We start from the raw sequence: 18,216 nt of genomic DNA, 5'->3' as shown, positions 1-18,216 counted from the left end.
ACATTTTCATGACCATCACAGATTTCAATGAAATTTGCTGTGCTGGTTAGGTCTGACGAGAAACTAATTTACACCAAATTTCAACATCATAAGTTGGACATTTTTGGAGGTGGAGCCATTTAAAAAGTAACAAAATATGCAATTTTACTGCTACGGGTTTTTTTTAGTTTGCCTGTAACTTGAGTTCTAATTAAGACAGAGATGAAATTAGTGTCATTTTGAAGCTTAACACTTCAATTTTAATTTAGTAAGGTAGTACTTAAAAAAAAGAAGTTTAATAACCTTTGACCATGAGCTTTGACCTCAATTTTTTTTAAATAGGTATTTTTTTTTATTTTTTATGAGTTCTCCCATATTTCATTTAAACATGTACCAAATATCACTTTGGGACTCCCATGGGATAATGCGATAACAATAATTTACTGACAAGCAGGCAGCTAAATTATGCAAAATTCTCACTTGCAGACAGTGTATTATAAAGTTTTGAAAAACAGCAATAATAAGAATTTACTTACCGATAATTCTATTTCTCGTAGTCCGTCGTGGATGCTGGGGACTCCGTAAGGACCATGGGGGAATAGCGGCTCCGCAGGAGACTGGGCACATCTAAAGAAAGCTTTAGGACTATCTGGTGTGCACTGGCTCCTCCCCCTATGACCCTCCTCCAAGCCTCAGTTAGGATACTGTGCCCGGACGAGCGTACACAATAAGGAAGGATTTTGAATCCCGGGTAAGACTCATACCAGCCACACCAATCACACCGTACAACTTGTGATCTGAACCCAGTTAACAGCATGATAACAGAGGAGCCTCTAGAAAAGATGGCTCACTACAGCAATAACCCGATTTTTTGGTAACAATAACTATGTACCAGTATTGCAGACAATCCGCACTTGGGATGGGCGCCCAGCATCCACTACAGACTACGAGAAATAGAATTATCGGTAAGTAAATTCTTATTTTCTCTAACGTCCTAAGTGGATGCTGGGGACTCCGTAAGGACCATGGGGATTATACCAAAACTCCCAAACGGGCGGGAGAGTGCGGATGACTCTGCAGCACCAAATGAGAGAACTCCAGGTCCTCCTCAGCCAGGGTATCAATTTTGTAGAATTTTACAAACGTATTTGCTCCTGACCAAGTAGCTGCTCGGCAAAGTTGTAAAGCCGAGACCTCTCGGGCAGCCGCCCAAGATGAGCCCACCTTCCTTGTGGAGTGGGCATTTACAGATTTTTGGCTGTGGCAGGCCTGCCACCGAATGTGCAAGCTGAATTGTACTACAAATCCAACGAGCAATAGTCTGCTTAGAAGCAGGAGCACCCAGCTTGTTGGGTGCATACAGGATAAACAGCGAGTCAGTTTTCCTGACTCCAGCCGTCCTGGAAACATATATTTTCAGGGCCCTGACAACGTCTAGCAACTTGGAGTCCTCCAAGTCCCTAGTAGCCGCAGGCACCACAATAGGTTGGTTCAGGTGAAACGCTGAAACCACCTTAGGGAGAAACTGAGGACGAGTCCTCAATTCCGCCCTGTCCGAATGGAAAATCAGATAAGGGCTTTTACAGGATAAAGCCGCCAATTCTGACACGCGCCTGGCCCAGGCCAGGGCCAACAGCATGACCACTTTCCATGTGAGATATTTTAACTCCACAGATTTAAGTGGTTCAAACCAATGTGACTTTTGGAACCCAAAAACTACATTGAGATCCCAAAGTGCCACTGAAGGCACAAAAGGAGGCTGTATATGCAGTACCCCTTTTACAAACGTCTGAACTTCAGGGACTGAAGCTAGTTCTTTTTGGAAGAAAATTGACAGGGCCGAAATTTTAACCTTAATGGACCCCAATTTCAGGCCCATAGACACTCCTGTTTGCAGGAAATGTAGGAAACGACCCAGTTGAATTTCCTCCGTCGGGCCTTACTGGCCTCGCACCACGCAACATATTTTCGCCAAATGCGGTGATAATGTTTTGCGGTTACATCCTTCCTGGCTTTGATCAGGATAGGGATGACTTCATCCAGAATGCCTTTTCAGGATCCGGCGTTCAACCGCCATGCCGTCAAACGCAGCCGTGTTAAGTCTTGGAACAGACAGGGTCCTTGCTGGAGCAGGTCCCTTCTTAGAGGTAGAGGCCACGGATCCTCCGTGAGCATCTCTTGAAGTTCCGGTTACCAAGTCCTTCTTGGCCAATCCGGAGCCACGAATATAGTGCTTACTCCTCTCCATCTTATCAATCTCAGTACCTTGGGTATGAGAGGCAGAGGAGGGAACACATACACTGACTGGTACACCCACGGTGTTACCAGAGCGTCTACAGCTATTGCCTGAGGGTCCCTTGACCTGGCGCAATACCTGTCGAGTTTTTCCCAACGGTTTATAATCATGTGGAAGACTTCTGGGTGAAGTCCCCACTCTCCCGGGTGGAGGTCGTGCTGAGGAAGTCTGCTTCCCAGTTGTCCACTCCCGGAATGAATACTGCTGACAGTGCTATCACATGATTTTCCGCCCAGCGAAGAATCCTTGCAGCTTCTGCCATTGCCCTCCTGCTTCTTGTGCCACCCTGTCTGTTTACGTGGGTGACTGCCGTGATGTTGTCCGACTGGATCAACACCGGCTGACCTTGAAGCAGGGGACTTGCTAAGCTTAGAGCATTGTAAATGGCCCTTAGCTTCAGGATATTTATGTGAAGTGATGTCTCCATAAGCCCTGGATATTCCTTCCCTGTGTGACTGCTCCCCAGCCTCGCAGGCTGGCATCCGTGGTCACCAGGACCCAGTCCTGAATGCCGAATCTGCGGCCCTCTAGAAGATGAGCACTCTGCAACCACCACAGGAGGGACACCCTTGTCCTTGGTGACAGGGTTATCCGCTGATGCATCTGAAGATGCGACCCGGACCATTTGTCCAGCAGGTCCCACTGGAAAATTCTTGCGTGGAATCTGCCGAATGGGATTGCTTCTTAGGAAGCCACCATTTTACCCAGAACCCTTGTGCATTGAAGCACTGAGACTTGGCTCGGTTTTAGGAGGTTCCTGACTAGCTCGGATAACTCCCTGGCTTTTTCCTCCGGGAGAAAAGCCTTTTTCTGGACTGTGTCCAGGATCATCCCTAGGAACAGAAGACAAGTCGTCGGAACCAGCTGCGATTTTGGAATATTGAGAATCCAATCGTGCTGCCGCAACACTACCTGAAATAGTGCTACACCGACCTCCAACTGTTCCCTGGATCTTACCCTTATCAGGGAATCGTCCAAGTAAAGGATAACTAAAATTCCCTTCCTTCGAAGGAATATCATCATTTCGGCCATTACCTTGGTAAAGACCCGGGGTGCCGTGGACCATCCATACGGCAGCGTCTGAACTGATAGTGACAGTTCTGTACCATAAACCTGAGGTACCCTTGATGAGAAGGGTAAATTTTGACATGAAGGTAAGTATCCTTGATGTCCCGAGACATCATGTAGTCCCCTTCTTCCAGGTTCGCAATCACTGCTCTGAGTGACTCAATCTTGAATTTGAACCTCTGTATGTAAGTGTTCAAAGATTTTAGATTTAGAAATCGGTCTCACCGAGCCGTCCGGCTTCGGTACCACAACAGTGTGGAATAATACCCCGTTCCCTGTTGCAGGAGGGGTACCTTGTTATCACCTGCTGGGAATACAGCTTGTGAATGGCTTCCAAAACAGTCTCCCTGTCAGAAGGAGACATCGGTAAAGCCGACTTTAGGAAACGGCGAGGGGGAGACGTCTCGAATTCTAATTTGTACCCCTGAGATATCACCTGAAGGATCCAGGGGTCTACTTGCGAGTGAGCCCACTGCGCGCTGAAATTAATTGAGACGGGCCCCCCACCGTGCCTGATTCTGCTTGTAAAGCCCCAGCGTCATACTGAGGGCTTGGCAGAGGCGGGAGAGGGTTTCTGTTCCTGGGAACTGGCCGATTTCTGCAGCCTTTTTCCTCTCCCTCTGTCACGGGGCAGAAATGAGGAATCTTTTGCCCGCTTGTCCACGAAAAGACTGCGCCTGATAATACGGCGTCTTCTCATGTTGAGAGGCGACCTGGGGTACAAACGTGGATTTCCCAGCTGTTGCCGTGGCCACCAGGTCTGAAAGACCGACCCCAAATAACTCCTCCCTTTAATAAGGCAATACTTCCAAATGCCGTTTGGAATACGCATCACCTGACCACTGACGTGTCCATAACCCTCTACTGGTAGAAATGGACAACGCACTTAGACTTGATGCCAGTCGGCAAATATTCCGCTGTGCATCACGCATATATAGAAATGCATCTTTTAAATGCTCTATAGGCAATAATATACTGTCCCTATCTAGGGTATCAATATTTTCAGTCAGGGAATCCGACCACGCCAACCCAGCACTGCACATCCAGGCTGAGGCGATTTCTGGTCGCAGTATAACACCAGTATGTGTGTAAATACATTTTAGGATACCCTCCTGCTTTCTATCAGCAGGATCCTTAAGGGCGGCCATCTCAGGAGAGGGTAGAGCCCTTACAAGCGTGTGAGCGCTTTATCCACCCTAGGGGGTGTTTCCCAACGCACCCTAACCTCTGGCGGGAAAGGATATAATGCCAATAACATTTTAGAAATTATCAGTTGTTATCGGGGGAAAACCACGCATCATCACACACCTCATTTAATTTCCCAGATTCAGGAAAACTACAGGTAGTTTTTCCTCACCGAACATAATACCCCTTTTTGGTGGTACTCGTATTATCAGAAATGTGTAAAAACATTTTTCATTGCCTCAATCATGTAACGTGTGGCCCTACTGGAAGTCACATTTGTCTCTTCACCGTCGACACTGGAGTCAGTATCCGTGTCGGCGTCTATATCTGCCATCTGAGGTAACGGGCGCTTTAGAGCCCCTGACGGCCTATGAGACGTCTGGACAGGCACAAGCTGAGTAGCCGGCTGTCTCATGTCAACCACTGTCTTTTATACAGAGTTGACACTGTCACGTAATTCCTTCCAACAGTTCATCCACTCAGGTGTCGACCCCCTAGGGGGTGACATCACTATTACAGGCAATCTGCTCCGTCTCCACATTATTTTTCTCCTCATACATGTCGACACAAATGTACCGACATACAGCACACACAGGGAATGCTCTGATAGAGGACAGGACCCCACTAGCCCTTTGGGGAGACAGAGGGAGAGTTTGCCAGCACACACCAGAGCGCTATATATATATATATATATATATATATATATATATACATACAGGGATAACCTTATATAAGTGTTTTTCCCCTTATAGCTGCTGTATCTTTAATACTGCGCGTAATTAGTGCCCCCCTCTCTTTTCCAACCCTTTCTGTAGTGTAGTGACTGCAGGGGAGAGACAGGGAGCTTCCCTCCAACGGAGTTGTGAGGGAAAATGGCGCCAGTGTGCTGAGGAGATAGGCTCCGCCCCCTTATCGGCGGCCTTATCTCCCGTTTTTTTATGTATTTTGGCAGGGGTTAAATGCATCCATATAGCCCAGGAGCTATATGTGATGCAATTTTTGCCATCCAAGGTGTTTATTATTGCGTCTCAGGGCGCCCCCCCCAGCGCCCTGCATCCTCAGTGACCGGAGTGTGAAGTGTGCTGAGAGCAATGGCGCACAGCTGCAGTGCTGTGCGCTACCTTGTTGAAGACAGGACGTCTTCTGCCGCCGATTTTCCGGACCTCTTCTGCCTTCTGGCTCTGTAAGGGGGCCGGCGGCGCGGCTCTGGGACCCATCCAGGCTGGACCTGTGATCGTCCCTCTGGAGCTAATGTCCAGTAGCCTGCATGCAGGTGAGTTCGCTTCTTCTCCCCTTAGTCCCTCAATGCAGTGAGCCTGTTGACAGCAGGTCTCACTGAAAATAAAAAACCTAAACTAAAACTTTCACTAAGAAGCTCAGGAGAGCCCCTAGTGTGCACCCTTCTCGTTCGGGCACAAAGATCTAACTGAGGCTTGGAGGAGGGTCATAGGGGGAGGAGCCAATGCACACCAGATAGTCCTAAAGCTTTCTTTAGATGTGCCCAGTCTCCTGCGGAGCCGCTATTCCCCCATGGTCCTTACGGAGTCCCCAGCATCCACTTAGGACGTTCGAGAAATAACATATATATATATATATATATATATATATATATATATATATATATATATATATATATATATAACAGACCAGGTTTTGTTCATGCTTTCCATGAGTTTAGTTTGAAGTTGCAGACAGAGTTTACCTTTCTGTAATGGTGTACACACGTCCTGTTGTAGTCATTGGATCTACTATTAGTATATCACAACAATGAACTAGAAGAATGTCGGGTTTCCCTGGGTATTTGTATGATGGGGATGGTCCTTGTGGGTGGAGAAAGCCGACCTTTACTAATTCATACTTTTCATCTGCGTCAAGGACACATGCTACCCACCATTCTGTATCATACACACAAGTGACAAATCCTTTAATGTCTATAAATTCTACCTTGTCCTCTAGCAAACAAACTCGTTCCACTTTCGAAGATGTAGAGTAGGAATAAACTTTAGTTGACAGAGTAGTTGTTGATAAAGGAATAAAGGAATGCAGTTTCTGGTTTCCAGAAATTGTGTGGGATTGCTCAAACCAAGCTTCCAGGAACTTCTCTTCTGACACGTGGTCAGCTGAACTGGTGTATTGGAAAAAAAAGCTGGAACATTCTCAACGGCCCAATCAAACAATTGTCGAGGTGACGTTATTTGTTGATTGTACGGCCTTTAGAGACTGGCTCGTGCAGATCATCTTTTCACAGTGCCACCAACTCCATCACATGCCCCTTTTCCATGGGAGGTGGCTGAAAAGTGCCACTCGGCTGGAATTCCAAAGTCTTGCTCGTGACAGCAAAGATTACTGAAATTCTTTCGATTTTTATACTGAGAGGCAGCTCCATCTGAGAAATAAATGATCTTTGCAACGATCAGAATAAATGAACTGCAACAGTATCATGGTGAAGGCAGTCTGATATAATAACAAAGCTGACATGCTTTAGACTCCCTGCCTCATCTATGAAGTATGCTACACAAGGATGAAGAGTTGCTCGTGCGTTATTCCAGTGGAAACCTTGCACTTCGTCTTGCAGTACAAACGAATAGTTCTCTGCAAAGTCGCAGATTACCAAAAACTCCCCTGGTTGCATACTTAATTTAAGGTTGAAAAGACGACTGTTGTCTGTCAATGAAGGAATGGCGCAGCAGTATTTGTAACTTGCCACAAAAAGCATCCAGAAAGTCATCAGATGAATGCATAATTGTCTCAAGATTAGAACGGTCAACAGAGACCCATTGTTTGTAAGAAATATTATCCATCATGCTGTCACCCATATCAACTGTTCCTTAAAATGTTTGAGGCGGTTGGCATCTTCATTACACTCATGAAGGTAGCATGCTGGCTGAGGAGGATTGCATAGTATCATCGCCAAACAATCCTTATACAATTTCAATGGGATCTCTTCCTTTGATGTCAAATCAGAAATCTCTGCACCTAATATCATGAGTTTGGCATAATGGTGGATGGTGCAGACACACACTGAATGTGTACCACTTCCTCCAGCTAAGGTGCAGTGTTTGGGGAGAAGTTCTGCAAACTATGAAAACCCTAGACGTTGCTGCGGAAACTTTTCTTTAAACAAGCTATACACCTCTTTTAAACTGCTTAAAACCAACCGTTTTCTGAGCATGAACTCTTTTTCCATCTGGCATCAGGTGGTTGCTGATTGGCTACCGAAACAGCGGGCCAACTAGGAGATGTACTACACCCAGTACATAGACCAGTAGTAAAAACTTGCCCTTTAGGCAAATCCTTGGTGCAAGCACTGCATGATGCAGGAGCGTCCGCGGATTGCTGGCCCTTTGTTGCAGACATTATAAAGAATGCAGCCGCAGAGCGTAACAGTACAATATAGCCAGACAAATATAATACCTGCAAATAACCCCCTGATTTATGCGACAGTAAATACAGGACTCAAACAGAATTAAAGCGGTATGAGGTGACTAAAATACACAGTAAAACCCACTAAACAAATATATTGTGTAGCACTATATACGAGACCCTGACGCACCTAACCCCCCCAGGGTACAGAATACAGTGATAACAGTAGATGGGATACACTGAAAGTGAAATCCACACAGCAGATGCATCCACACCCAGTCAGTGTCAATGCAGAAATTATTTCAGACAAACAATAAGACTGCACTGAACTAGTAAAAAAAAAAAATTAAACAAAAAATAAAATAAAAATAAATAAATAAGATTTTACTTACCGGTAAATCTATTTCTCGTAGTCCGTAGTGGATGCTGGGGACTCCGTAAGGACCATGGGGAAATAGATGGGCTCCGCAGGAGACAGGGCACTTTAAGAAAGAATTAGGAATACTGGTGTGCACTGGCTCCTCCCTCTATGTCCCTCCTCCAGACCTCGGTTAAGGAAACTGTGCCCGGAAGAGATGACAGTACAAGGAAAGGATTTTGGAATCCAGGGCAAGACTCATACCAGCCACACCAATCACACCGTATAACTCGTGATAACCTTACCCAGTTAACAGTATGAACAACAGAGCATCAGATAAACCTGATGCAACCATAACATAACCCTTATTTAAGCAATAACTATATATAAGTATTGCAGAAGAAGTCCGCACTTGGGACGGGCGCCCAGCATCCACTACGGACTACGAGAAATAGATTTACCGGTGAGTAAAATCTTATTTTCTCTAACGTCCTAGTGGATGCTGGGGACTCCGTAAGGACCATGGGGATTATACCAAAGCTCCCAAACGGGCGGGAGAGTGCGGATGACTCTGCAGCACCGAATGAGCAAACTCAAGGTCCTCCTCAGTCAGGGTATCAAACTTGTAGAACTTTGCAAAGGTGTTTGAACCCGACCAAGTAGCTGCTCGGCAAAGCTGTAATGCCGAGACCCCTCGGGCAGCCACCCAAGAAGAGCCCACCTTCCTTGTGGAATGGGCTTTTACTGATTTTGGTAGCGGCAATCCAGCCGCAGAATGAGCCTGCTGAATCGTGTTACAGATCCAGCGAGCAATAGTTTGCTTTGAAGCAGGAGCACCCAGCTTGTTGGGTGCATACAGGATAAATAGTGACTCAGTTTTCCTGACTCCAGCCGTTCTGGCTACATAAACCTTCAAGGCCCTGACTACATCTAATAACTTGGAATCCTCCAAGTCACGAGTAGCCGCAGGCACCACAATAGGTTGGTTCAAATGAAAAGAGGACACCACTTTTGGCAGACATTGCGGACGAGTCCGTAATTCTGCCCTGTCCATATGGAAAACCAGATAGGGGCTTTTATGTGACAAAGCCGCCAATTCTGACACACGCCTAGCCGAAGCTAAGGCCAATAGCATGACCACCTTCCACGTGAGATATTTTAACTCCACGGTTTTAAGTGGCTCAAACCAGTGCGATTTCAGGAAACTCAACACCACGTTAAGATCCCAAGGTGCCACTGGTGGCACAAAAGGGTGATGAATATGCAGCACTCCCTTTACAAACGTCTGAACTTCAGGAAGAGAAGCCAGTTCCTTTTGAAAGAAAATGGATAGGGCTGAAATCTGGACCTTAATGGACCCCAATTTTAAGCCCATAGTCACTCCCGACTGTAGGAAGTGAAGGAAACGGCCCAGCTGGAATTCCTCAGTAGGGGCATTCCTGGACTCACACCAAGCAACATATTTTCGCCATATACGGTGCAAATGTTTAGCCGTCACGTCCTTCCTAGCCTTTATTAGCGTAGGAATATCCTCATCCAGAACGCCTTTTTCTGCTAGGATCCGGCGTTCAACTGCCATGCCGTCAATCGCAGCCGCGGTAAGTCTTGGAACAGACAGGGCCCCTGTTGCAACAGATCCTGTCTGAGAGGCAGAGGCCATGGGTCCTCTGTGAGCATTTCTTGCAGTTCCAGATACCAAGTCCTTCTTGGCCAATCCGGAACAATGAGTATTGTTCTCACTCCTCTTTCTTACGATTCTCAGCACCTTGGGTATGAGAGGAAGAGGAGGAAACACATAAACCGACTGGAACACCCACGGTGTCACTAGTGCGTCCACAGCTATCGCCTGAGGGTCTCTTGACCTGGCGCAATACCTTTGTAGCTTTTTGTTGAGACGGGATGCCATCATGTCCACTTGTGGCAGTTCCCAACGACTTGTAATCTGTGTGAAGACTTCTTGATGAAGTCCCCACTCTCCCGGGTGGAGGTCGTGCCTGCTGAGGAAGTCTGCTTCCCAGTTGTCCACTCCCGGAATGAACACTGTTTGACAGTGCTTTTACGTGATTCTGCGCCCAGCGAAGAATTCTGGTGGCTTCCGCCATCGCCACCCTGCTCCTTGTGCCGCCTTGGCGGTTTACATGAGCCACTGCTGTGATGTTGTCTGACTGAATCAGCACCGGTTGGTTGCGAAGCAGAGGCTCCGCTTGACTTAGGGCGTTGTATATGGCCCTTAGTTCCAGGATATTGATGTGCAGACAAGTCTCCTGACTTGACCACAGACCCTGGAAATTTCTTCCCTGTGTGACTGCCTCCCCCCACCCTCGGAGGCTTGCATCCGTGGTCACCAGGACCCAGTCCTGAATGCCGAACCTGCGACCCTCGAGAAGGTGAGCACTCTGCAGCCACCACAGAAGAGACACCCTGGCCCTGGGGGATAGGGTGATCAGCCGTTGCATCTGAAAATGCGATCCGGACCACTTGTCCAACAGATCCCACTGAAAGGTCCTCGCATGGAACCTGCTGAAGGGAATGGCCTCGTATGACGCCACCATCTTTCCCAGGACTCGCGTGCAGTGATGCACCGACACCTGTTTTGGTTTTAAGAGGTCCCTGACCAGAGTCACGAGCTCCTGAGCCTTCTCCGCCGGGAGAAAAACCTTCTTCTGGTCTGTGTCCAGAATCATGCCCAGGAAGGGCAGACGCGTCGTAGGAATCAGCTGCGACTTTGGAATATTCAGAATCCAGCCGTGCTGTTGCAACACTTCCCGAGAGTGTGCTACGCTGATCAGCAACTGCTCTCTGGACCTCGCCTTTATGAGGAGATCATCCAAGTATGGGATAATTGTGACTCCTTGCTTTCGCAGAAGCACCATAATAATTTCTGCCATTACCTTGGTAAATATTCTCGGTGCCGTGGACAGACCATACGGCAACGTCTGGAATTGGTAATGACAGTCCTGTACCACAAATCTGAGGTACTCCTGATGAGGTGGATAAATGGGGACATGCAGGTAAGCATCCTTGATGTCCAGAGACACCATAAAATCCCCCTCTTCCAGGCTTGCAATGACCACTCTGAGCGATTCCATCTTGAACTTGAACCTTTTCAGGTAAATGTTCAGGGATATTAAATTCAATATGGGTCTGACCGAACCGTCCGGTTTCGGTACCACAAACATTGCGGAATAGTAACCCCTTCCCTGTTGAAGGAGGGGAACCTTTACCACCACCAACTGGAGATATAATTTGTGAATTGCCGCTAACACTATTTCCCTCTCTAAGGGGGAAGCTGGCAGGGCCGATTTGAGGTAACGGTGAGGGGGCATCACTTCGAATTCCAGCTTGTACCCCTGAGATACAATCTGTATAGCCCAGGGATCCACCCGTGAGCGAACCCACTGGTGGCTGAAATTTCGGAGACGCGCCCCCACCGATCCTGGCTCCACCTGTGGAGCCCCAGCGTCATGCGGTGGATTTAGTGGAAGCCGGGGAGGACTTTTGTTCCTGGGAACTAGCGGTATTTTGCAGCTTCTTTCCTCTACCCCTGCCTCTGGCAAGAAAGAACGCACCTCGGACTTTCTTGCCTCTTTGTGATCGAAAGGACTGCATTTGGTAATACGGTGCTTTCTTAGGTTGTGAGGGAATATATGGCAAAAAATTTGACTTCCCAGCCGTAGCTGTGGAAACTAGGTCTGAGACCGTCCCCAAAGAATTCCTAACCCTTTTAAGGTAAAACCTCCATGTGCCTTTTTGAGTCGGCATCACCTGTCCATTGCAGAGTCCACAGGACCCTTCTGGCAGAAATCGACATTGCATTTATGCTAGAGCCCAGTAGGGTAAGGTCTCTCTGGGCATCTCTCATATACAGGACAGCGTCTTTTATATGCCCCAGGGTCAGTAATATAGTATCCTTGTCCAAGGTATCAAGTTCCTCAGATAAAGTATCTGTCCATGCTGCTACAGCACTACATATCCAGGCCGACGCAATTGCCGGCCTTAGCAGGGTACCTGAATGTGTATAAATGGACTTCAGGATACCTTCCTGCTTTCTATCCGCAGGATCTTTCAGGGTGGCCGTATCCTGTGACGGCAGGGCTACCTTCTTAGATAAGCGTGTCAAAGCTTTGTCTACCCTAGGGGAGGATTCTCAGCGTAACCTGTCCGTTGGCGGGAAGGGATACATCCGTTTGGAAATCTGCATTTTTCTATCTGGAGATTCCCAAGCTTTTTCGCATAACTCATTTAACTCATGTGAAGGGGGAAAGGTCACCTCATGCCTTTTTTCCCCAAACATATAAACCCTCTTGTCAGGGACTGGGTTTTCCTCTGAGATGTGCAATACATCCTTCATTGCTTTAATCATGTAGCGGATGGCTTTAGCCATTTTAGGCTGCAACTTTGCATCATCGCCATCGACACTGGAGTCAGAATCTGTGTCGATATCTGTGTCAACAATTTGGGATAGTGTGCGCTTCTGAGACCCTGACGGCCTCTGCGCTGTAGGATCAGGCATGGGTTGAGACCCTGACTGTCCCAAGGCTTCAGCTTTATCCAACCTTTTATGCAAGGAATTAACATTATCAATTAAAACCTTCCACATATCCATCCAATCGGGCGTCGGCGCCGATACCACATTCATCTGTACCTGCTCTGCTTCCACATAGCCTTCCTCGTCAAACATGCCGACACAAGCGTACCGACACACCACACACACAGGGGATGCTCTATTTGAGGACAGAACCCCCACAAGGCCCTTTGGAGAGACAGAGAGAGAGTATGCCAGCACACACCCCAGCGCTATATGACTCAGGAATTACACAGTAACTTAGTATCTACCCAGTAGCTGCTGTATACACTGATTTTGCGCTAAATTTATGTGCCCCCCCTCTCTTTTTACCCTCTTTCTACCGTGAATCTGCAGGGGAGAGCCTGGGGAGCTTCCTCTCAGCGGAGCTGTGGAGAGAAAATGGCGCTGGTGAGTGCTGAGGAAGAAGCCCCGCACCCTCAGCGGCGGGCTTCTGTCCCGCGATTTTGTGTAAAATAATGGCGGGGGCTCATGCATATATACAATGCCCAACTGTATATATGCCCACTTTGCCAAGACGTCTCTAATTGCTGCCCAGGGCACCCCCCCTGCGCCCTACAGTGACCAGAGTGTGTGGGTTTAATGTGGGAGCAATGGCGCACAGCTGCAGTGCTGTGCGCTACCTCATATGAAGACTGGAGTCTTCTGCCGCCGCTTTTGAAGTCTTCTTGCTTGTCACGCCGGCTTCTGGCTCTGCGAGGGGGACGGCGGCGCAGCTCTGGGATCGGACAACCAAGGGTGCGTTCCTGTGTTCAATCCCTCTGGAGCTAAAGGTGTCCAGTAGCCTAAGAAGCATGACCTATCCACAGTGAGTAGGGCTGCTTCTCTCCCCTCAGTCCCACGTAGCAGAGTCTGTTGCCAGCAGATCCCTCTGAAAATAAAAAAATCCTAACAAAATACTTTCTATTTAGCAAGCTCAGGAGAGCTCACTAAGGTGCACCCAGCTCGTCCGGGCACAGATTCAAACTGAGGTCTGGAGTAGGGACATAGAGGGAGGAGACAGTGCACACCAGTATTCCTAATTATTTCTTAAAGTGCCCCGTCTCCCACGGAGCCCGTCTATTTCCCCATGGTCCTTACGGAGTCCCCAGCATCCACTAGGACGTTAGAGGAAAAAAAAAAAAAAAATATATATATATATATATAAATAAAACAAAGCACAGTCAGATATTGGATGTATATATCAGAATACTTGTACTAAGTATTCATCTAGAAGTACACTTGTTCTTATCTAACACTGTCTAAAATGACGTAGAATACTTAAGTGACTATAAATGCACAGCACTGAGCAAGCAGGCGGATTTACAGAGGAGACATTGCCCTGCAGTCCCAGAGACCAGCAGCGGCTGTCAGGGAGTGAGGGAGAGAAGCAGCTCCAGGGCAGGAACACCAGCAGTAGATGGCGCCCGGAGTTGGGGGAGGGGCTACAGGTCAAGCACCTTATCCACTTATGTTGGTCCTCACCACCGGGTACTATGGAGCCTTATTAAATGGATTTTTGTGTAATCCGACCTGTAACCCAGCAGGTGCACAGGTGTATTACTTACTCACTGACACATTTTAAAAGGTCCACAGGTGGAGCTAATTATTTCACTTGTGATTCTGTGAGAAGACCTGCAAAACATGCACTGTGTGGGGTCCTGAGGACCGAGTTTGAGAACCTGTGGTTTAGCCTGTTTGTGCCTCTGGATCAAGATTCAACTCTACACCTCGTTGTTTCCCTGTGCAACACAGTGTACTCCGTTATGCCATTCTCATGAGGTTTTTGAATTGTACAAAAGCCTCAAAAAAGGCACTCAATTTTAGAACATTCAGTTACTTACATGCAGAGTCCTTGGCAGATGAAACGGATTCTGGTTCAAATACAACAGGCTGTTCATTGCCTTCTGTTGGTTCTAACACACTGCAAGAAAGAAACCGAAAATAAATGGATTATTTACATTACCCAAAAGCAATTAGGGTGTGTCGGCCATTATTATGCCTATCATATGAACTAGTTCGACCTTTTCCAGTGTCGACCTTTTGTCTGTCAACCATATGGGATTGACCTTATGTATTTCAAGCAACTGTCCGGAACCTGATGGTATTATCCAGTTGTACTGTAGGCTCCATACTAAATACATCTATTCTATTAAACATTTAAAATGGGACCAAAACAACAAAATGCTGTACACCTTATTAGCTCTCAACGTTTTATAGCTTATAACAGAAAACCAGTGAAAGTGAGTCAGTCTTTATGGTCTAGAAATGTGATTTTTATGAGTGGAGGTTCAAGAGTTGCATCAAGAAACCTAGAAATGGCTGCACAATGAAATCCAAAACGGCAACAGTCCTAAACAAACACCTACTGTACTGCCTAGTTGCATGGGGAGGGGGATGGAAGTTTAAAACACAGGAAAGGGTGCTGTATTACCCAATTCCAAGGTGTGTAAAATCTCTAAAATGAAACAAACTGGTTACGCAATATTTTATCAAAAAAATATATCCAGCTCTATTTCTTGAAGATGCCTAAACTTACAATATTTTTGGGTGTGTGGCTTGGCCGGGTACGGAGGTAGCAGTAGCCTGCTGTAGCTCGTGCTTACCCATCTGTTTAAAATCCATTTCCCTGGTGGCTCCGGGATCGGAACATAATACTTCGTCTGGCTTGACTCAATAGTCTGCTTAAAAATGATAATCACTGTCCGTCTACTCAGCTTTTGCGCTGAAAGAGCAAAAAACTCGCTCTCAATTTTCGAAGGTTAAAAAGAAGCTCTGTGACCGTCAAATCAGCATTCTATGTTTCGGTCTCGTTTACGGGTGGTTCATGATAGCTCTCCCCCGTCCCCGCCCCCCCCATCCCCCAAACTGAAGATACAACCTCAGGACCCTCATTGAAAGACCTATCCTCATATTTTGTTTTCTTTATGGTTACTACTAACAGCCAGTGCATCTGTCATTTACCTATAGCTTTACATATTGCTTGGGCTATAGGTGAGGAATAGCTTTAGAATAGTATTTTTGCCCTAAACTCCTGTTTGAGTATAAAGCTGGGTACATACTACACAACGTGTGTACCCAGCGATATTATGCACGACGGGACCTGGCAACGGGGCAGGCATGGACAAGTGCATACACACTTACCAATGCCACCCGCAGTGAGCAGCGGCCAGGGGGGAGTGGGCGATGTCGCAGATGACCACTGTCAGCAACATAGTGCATACACACTGGACGATATCATGTGAACCCAGCATTTAAATTTACGTTTTTAGTTTTCTTGGATAGGGATCCAGGTATACCATAGTTTAGATGGCTATACAGGGTGGGTGGGGGTTGGGACAGGTTTTTTTTTTTTTTTTTTTTTTTAACTGTCAGCTGATATTTGTACTGTACATATTGGTGTTTATTGCTTAAATTGCCTACCATAATGCTATAATGTACTGTTTTATGATATTGTACTGATCTGTGCTTATATTGCGGCTCTGTGGGTGGGTTCATGCAAGTTAAAATGATTCTGATACTATTCTCCTTTCATTTCTTTTATTACGTTTTCTATCCTCTACCTCTCTCCTCATCGGATACGTATATGGGATGGGTGAGGTGCTCCATCTGTTCAGCTGGAACATTCGTGGCCTGAATATTATAATAAAACGTTCTTTCTCCTAATGCTAGGGGGACGGGTGTTTCAGTTCTAAATAGAAAATCCCTTAAATTTTTGCCTTGAACAGTCATGTTGGTAGGTATGTTTTCTTGTGCTAATAAAACGCTGCTTCATATTTTGGCCGTGTATACTGCTCCCTCATAGAATGATATTCTTCGCCAGGCTGCTTCTTTTATTGCCCAATCACCGGGTACTCCTGTTATTTGTGTGGGAGATTTCATAAAGGTTATGGACTCTGTTTTGGATTATTGGAGGGAATCTTTTGTCTCAGTCTCTCCCTCTCCTACTTCATCTGCTAAATTGGTCTCAGAGGTTGGGTTGCTTGATATTTGAAGGATTCGCCATCCTTCTGATGCCAAATACTCATATTTTAATTATTACACTTCCTCTTGCATAGATTTTTAATAGCCTTTCCTCTGGGGTTTCTGAGGTGAATTATTTGCCTAGTGATATTTCCGATCATTCCCCTGTGTTTTTGACTTTGGATAATTCTTTGTACAAGGAGCCTCTTTCTGGAAATGTAATACTTACTGGCTGAATTTAATGGGCACAGACTGACATAATTGCTGCCTGGGAGGGTATTAGGGTGGACAATTCCTTTAGTCTAAATCCTAGTATTGTGTTCGAGGTATTTCAAGTTTTTAAACTGTAGGTGCTCTTTTAATAAACGAGTTTGAGATTAAGGCGTTTAATAGGAAGGAAGGTAGGAAGGAAGTGCGGCTTGAACATTTATGTTGTCCGTTGGAAATTAGTCATGTTTTGACTAAAGATCTCCCCGACTGTATTCTGTGTTTAAAGGCTCAGAAGGAGTGGTCTGACTACCTCTTTGATGAATCTAACCGATATGCAGTCAAAATGCCGGCTGTTGAGATCCCAGCGTTCAGGATACAGATGCCCGAAACCCGGCAGCCGCCAAGTTACAGACGATAGGAATACAGACATCCATCCGTGATTACCACTCAGTTAGTGGGTCCACACCACCAACAGAGTGGAAATAGAACCTGTGGCGAACTAAGCTAGCCACCGGTCCAGAAGCGTAGCGAGTCCGCGTGGAACTCTTTGCCGGTATTCTTCCAGATGTGATGCTGCCGTCGGTATACTGACAGCAGGCATCTGGTCTGCTGGTATTGCATACCAGATCCATCTCAACGTAGATTTTCCAAGCACGTGCAATATTCTCAGATATAGGTGGGACATACTGCATCTATTTGGCTAAAGACGATATTGGGAGTAGGCCTATTCAGATTAATCACAAATCTCATGGTACTCTAGTTCTGACACTGCTGATGTATTTTTCCAATATTATGCCTCTTTATATACTTCTAGAGTTTCCTATACTAATTCACAACTCCAGGATTATTTGGTGCAGGTCGCAGTGCCACGTCTTACATAGGAAGAAATGGATTTCCTAAAAGCTCCATTTACATTGGAATTAGTAGACGCTGCTGTCTCCTCATCTGCATCTAAAGCTCCTGGTTGTGATGGGATTCAGATAAAGGTTTATAAAAAGTTCAAGGATTTTTGTACTCCATATTTACTAGATGTTTTTAACTCTCTGTTTGAATGGAGCTTCATTACTCCTGCAATGTCTGAGAGTATTATAGTATTGGTTAAGCCAGGAAAGATACCACTCAGCCTGAATCATATAGTCCACATTTCCCTTTTATCTACCGATGTTAAGGTTTCGGCTTAGTTGATTGCAATGTACTTAAATTTGGTAACTAGTTACTTCCATTATTCAC

The 18,216-nt window shown here is 46.3% G+C and overlaps 1 protein-coding gene across 2 annotated transcripts in view; it reads right to left on the bottom strand.

Moving 5' to 3' along the window:
* AHCTF1 (AT-hook containing transcription factor 1) overlaps nt 1–18,216 on the bottom strand; it is a 648,646-nt gene that overhangs the window by 29,569 nt on the left and 600,861 nt on the right. For both annotated transcript variants that reach the window (XM_063917783.1, XM_063917782.1), the window contains exon 31: nt 14,658–14,737. In XM_063917783.1, coding sequence (XP_063773853.1) covers nt 14,658–14,737 — 80 coding nt within the window. The remainder of the gene's footprint in view (nt 1–14,657; nt 14,738–18,216) is intronic.

This window comes from Pseudophryne corroboree, chromosome 4 (assembly GCF_028390025.1).
Source record: "Pseudophryne corroboree isolate aPseCor3 chromosome 4, aPseCor3.hap2, whole genome shotgun sequence".
Classification (NCBI taxonomy): Eukaryota; Metazoa; Chordata; class Amphibia; order Anura; family Myobatrachidae; genus Pseudophryne; species Pseudophryne corroboree.
The sequence above is the reverse complement of the archived record's forward strand: the minus strand, read 5'-3'. Positions and strand labels throughout refer to the sequence as shown.